The sequence below is a fragment of the Gadus morhua genome, chromosome 20 (assembly GCF_902167405.1).
Source record: "Gadus morhua chromosome 20, gadMor3.0, whole genome shotgun sequence".
Lineage (NCBI taxonomy): Eukaryota > Metazoa > Chordata > Actinopteri > Gadiformes > Gadidae > Gadus > Gadus morhua.
The window spans coordinates 14588872-14594188 of record NC_044067.1 but is presented as its reverse complement, the minus strand read 5'-3'; the positions used below and the strand labels follow the sequence as shown (position 1 = coordinate 14594188).

At 42.7% G+C, this 5317-nt stretch overlaps 1 protein-coding gene across 1 annotated transcript; it reads right to left on the bottom strand.

Annotated features, from left to right (window-relative positions):
- Window positions 1–329: 329 nt before the first annotated feature.
- On the bottom strand, window positions 330–1269 carry LOC115533453 (gamma-crystallin M3). The gene is made up of 3 exons (XM_030343990.1): window positions 1208–1269; window positions 865–1107; window positions 330–664 (listed from the first exon to the last, which is right to left on the bottom strand). The coding sequence occupies exons 1-3, from the start codon at window positions 1217–1219 to the stop codon at window positions 392–394; spliced, it is 528 nt and encodes a 175-aa protein (XP_030199850.1). The 5' UTR covers window positions 1220–1269; the 3' UTR covers window positions 330–391.
- Between the last annotated feature and the right edge of the window lie 4048 nt (window positions 1270–5317).

Here is a 5317-nt window from a genome sequence, read left to right as displayed (position 1 = left end):
CAATGTGCGACTGGTTTGGAGTGGCTGTAACTCTGCACCACGGCTGAATTTCGGGGACGTCTTTGAATACTGTGTTTGTAGCCAACTAATACCTATATTAAAGCATCCATAAATAGCATGGCATGGGATCTTTAAAGTTAAACTATATACTATACTATAATATATATAGTGTATAGTGAATAGTATATACTTTACTATATAGTAAAAATAGTAAAAAAATATATTTGCTATTAAAGTAAATATATTTTACTTTAATAATAAAATATATTTTTTCAATATTTTTTTGGGTCAAATTTTATTGACAAAGACCACACAAGTAACACAACAAATTAGCAACAGATGAAATACTTTATTTTATAATAGTGCTTTATTTGTTAATTTACAAAATAAATTAACACATGTCAGTGATACGCCTCATGCTCATGAACTTCTGTCCGCCCATCATATCCTTGAAGTTCCTGTACTCTCCGGGCCTCATGTACATCATCCTGCCTCTGTACTGGGGCTGCTCGTACATCAGCCAGTGGCCGTCCATCACGTTGCAAGACATACAATCGGACATGCGGTAACGATCCTGGAAGTTGTCACAGTCGTCCATCATCTCGTGCATCTGGCCACCGAAGTTCTCCTTCTCGTAGATCCTGGCCCTGTAGGCTCCCCTGTGCTGTATAGGGGAGACATAGAGAGGCAGTCGTTTACAGTTTGGCTGTGTTTGATCAGTGAACCCATGCATGTTTGAAGACCAACAATGCTGGCTGTATTACAGCTGTAAAACAGAACTGTATCACCAACCATCAGTGGTAGCCACAAGTCACATTCTGAGATGTCACGGTGCTAAATATGCAGTGTTGTAACAAGTCGTACCATGGGGATCATACGGCAGGAACGGATGCAATCACTGAAGCCATTCATGCGCTGGTAGTCGGAGTACTCTCCCCTCTTCATGAAGTACTGGTTGCCCATGTAGTTGGAACGGTCGTAGGCCATGAAGCAGCCGCTCTCCACCCTGCAGGAGTGACACTTGCTCAGGTAGGAGGTCATGTCGGGACAGTCGCTGCTGCTCTCATAGGAGCGGCCCTGGAAGTTCTTGTCCTCGTAGAAGATGATCTGGAATACAGAATGAAAACGTTACCATGTTTGCAATAAACAATTAAAGATAGTAAATGATGAGCAGAACAATGTTCTGCTCTGTCCACTGTGAGCGTACCTTTCCGTGCATGATTGCTGATGTAGTGGGCAGTGCTGTAGCTCTAATGCCTGATGGAAGCCTGTTTTATACCGAGAGAGGCATCCAAACAATCTATGGGACCATTGTAGGAAAGCAAGCAGTCAGCAGTATGCAATGTCATTCATTGTTTGCTTCCAATGTTTCTATACACTAATGTTTCTATACGCTAATGGAGAAAATGATTCTAGACCATCAGCCTTTTCTATACCCATAGTTTTGAATACAGTTTGTTCACTCTTGAATGTAGTAATAAAATAGTGGTTTAGTTTAATTGTGTTCACTCTTGAATGCAGTAATACTGGTTTAGGATGACACTGTATAAAAATTTAAGGCAGTAAGAAAAAAATAATATATTTAGATATTATTTACTCAACAAAGAATAATATTGAATATTAAATTGAACAATTGCAGAAGATATGAATGGTAGAAATATTGTAGGAACGTTTTAGTTAAGACCAGTAAAGGTTTTGTCTTGCATTACACAACAAAATTAACTGTTCAATTGTCGTTCTATTTGTATACATCATTCTTTTACAGATGCATGTGTGTTACAGTGTCTGCCGTAGATCTTGGAGGGAGATTGGATCACCCTGTGCGTTTTGACTGTCTCTAGGAGTCCGCCTTTCTCCTACTCAACTAGAAACACCTGTGGATCATCTTAATCAATGCTTCCTGCTTCGGCTTCCCAACCATTCTTCGCCAGATTGGCAAACAGTCTAGCAATGTCAGTAGCGTTCTTTGTCTCTATGTATCCTCGTTGTTATATTCAAGAACGTCGGGTTCTAACCCACTGCTTCTGTCTTGATCTTCTCTCTACTGCGGTGCTATCATTCCACACCTCCTTCCTGGTTTCCCCATCGACCCGGTCGGCCCTCCGTATAAACCAGCCTCTCCTCATTCCCATCAAATAAACATTTTAACTTTACAAGCCTTGTCTGTCGCCATTTGTTTGGGCTCCCTCATTCTTGGGCCGTAACAATGTGTTGGCATGAGGTGCAAAGACATCTTATGTCATCCAGAGGGAGGGGAAACTAACTCATGGCCGCTTGTTCAAGAGAACAGCTTTTTTGTGGCACACAGGATCATATAAAAACATTATACATAACTACAATTCACAATCCAATCATCAACTCAACCAGGGTGGATTCAAAATACTAACCTTTATGTAGAACACTAAAATGTTGATGCTGCAGAAATAGTTCTTATAGTTTGGCAACTTAGCTAGAAACTATATAAGGATTGTTCATTTTATGATAAAAGCGTCAACATTGGTACACTTGTAGCCAAAGACAAATAGAACAAAATTAGATGTGGAGGAATGACAAATTTTCGATATGGCTTCCATTTTCAAGATGGCCGCCAGTGACCGCCTGTTTGAGATTAAATTTCACATTAACAATGGATAATAGGTGATAGAAACATGAAATTTAATAGTAATGCTAAAAGACACAAATGAAAAACAATACAGATATTGACCCATCATGCATTTTTTAAATAGCGACCATTTTGCAAATGATATGAGAAATGTTTGATTTAAGCATAGCACTTGGGAACCTTCATTTGAATTGCTCCTTTTTCAATACGGTGGCGGGCATGCCACCATATGCCTGGTCGCCTAGGAAAACAGTGCTTTCAATACAATTGCAATTATCTTGTTTGGATATCAGTTAGGGTAAGAGTTTGGGTAGTCTGTGTACATTTTGGGGTCATCCCTATGTTCCCCGGGTCCTATGTTCCCCGTTTTTCCCAAAAAGGGTCCTATGTTCCCCTGTAGCCATACATACGGCGGGGAGCATAGGACCCTTTTTGGGAAAGCGGGGAATCTTAGGACCCTTTTCTGGGAAAAGGGTCCCATGTTCCCCGCCATCTATCGATCTTTAAAAATATTTAAACTTTGAAGCGACATTCGCGTGATGACAGCCAATCGGCATTCAACAGCGTGGCCACTGAGGGACATGTGTAACGTAACAGCCAATCAGCTTTCAACCGGGCAACTCGGTGCAGTGCAGTCCGGGGTGAACTGCAGCATGGAGGAGAAAGTGATGTTGCCGTTTGCGACTCCCGGAGCTCTTTATATAATAGTATATAATATAATATAGTATAATATAATATAATATAATATAATATAATTGTATAATAATATCACGGCCAAAAGCTCTGTGCGTCTCCGGATGGCCGTAGCGCGGGGAGCTCTCGTAGGGATTGGGCTTCTCGGGGTTTGTTTACCGGCGTATGAATAGACTGCGTCAGGTTCTCCGACGTCTCTCCCTCTTCCACAAAAGGTAAACACATGCAATGGTAGTTATCTCGGGCGGTATTTGGCAGTTATGGCGGCAAAAATTAACAGACCGGGGAACATAAAACCCTTTTTTTTAAAAAAGGGTCCGATGTTCCCCGGTCAAATACATATCGGGGAACATAGGACCCTTTTTGGGAAAAGCGGGGAACATAGGACCCTTTTTTTTTAAAAAAAAGGGTCCTATGTTCCCCAGTCTCATACAAAGAGGGGAACATTGATAAAGCTTCACTTATTTGTGGTAATTTAGTGATAGTTTAGTGGTAGTCTAGTTTAGTTTCCTAAATGCTATCTAATGTTAGCCCCACATCTAGTTGTTGATGACATGATGTAGTTAGATAGCCGCACCTGAATAGACAGGAAGTGCCAGCGCGGGAGAGCCGAACCAAGGGTAAAAGGGCCGGGCTTTAAATGACTTTCATTAAATTACCCGGCCGGAAGGTGTACAGAACGCACAGGAATTAAATGTCACTGGATGAACGATCGGGCTAGGTGTAGGGTAGTTATCACATCTGAACCTAGTTGTATCCCATAGCACATTGGTAAAAGGATAGTCCCTCTGCCTTCACTTAAGAAAATGGCGAAGAACTTTAAAGTTGTGAATCTTGTTGGTAAAAGGTCTACATCTAAGGCTGACTGGAAATCTCTGTGCAATATGTCAGGAAGTCAAAGCACAAGAATCATTGACATGGTTAATGCGAGTGCAGTCATTCAAATTCCTCGGAGTCCACATCTCTGCTGATCTCTCCTGGTCGGTCAACACCTCAGCGCTGGTCAAGAAGGCCCAGCAGCGGCTACACTTTCTGAGGGTGCGCAGGAGAGAGCATCTAAACGCACAGCAGCTGGTGACCTTCTACCGTTCCACCATCGAGAGCCTGCTGACCTACGCTGTGTCAGTGTGGCACTCCAGCTGCACGGAGGCCGACAGGAAGAGACTGCAGAGGGTGGCAAACGTTGCTCAAAAAATCATTGGCTGCCCTCTGCCTTCCTTAAGCACCATCTACGGCTCCCGCTGTCTCAGCAGGGCCAGAGGCATCCTGAAGGACACCACCCACCCCGGCTACCATCTCTTCAACCTGTTGCCCTCTGGCAGGCGCTTCAGGTCCATATATGCCAGAACAAATAGACTCAGGAACAGCTTCTTTCCTAAAGCTGTCACCATACTGAACTCAGTTCTGCACTGATGTTTTTTTTTTGTCTGTTGGTAGTCTATTTATTTATATTATATATTGCTTTTGTAATTATTATATATTTATATTCGATTACATGTATGCATGTATGGAGCTGCTCATTGCATTTCGTTGTACTTGTACAATGACAATAAAGCTTTCTATTCTATTCTATGCCCATTGCAAAATAGGCGAGTAGACAAGGGGAGTGGGTACAGTTCAGTTGCAGAGCATTTGACAAAGTTCAATTAACTTGAACAGCTCCCTTCAATGTTCGCACTTGGATGGTTAGATGAGGATTGATCTGGTGTGGGACCGCTACTGGTCTGAAACCTTGAAAGCTGCTACAAGAGCAAAACGTGGCCAAGGGGTGCAGAGAGACGTGTGGTGGGTGCTGCACCCATTCCCAGGAACTGGCAAATCTTTCTTAGAGTTGACAGTAATAAGACCGAGTTGTTCACCTTACTCTCAGAGGCTCTGCTCTGGGAATTATGCTGGAAGACCAACAGCTCGTTGGGTGCACTCACACTAGGCCATCTGGCCGTGGCCGCTCGCCTATTTTGCAATGGGCATGTCAATGACTCTTGTGCTTTGACTTCCTGACATATTGCACAGAGATTCCAG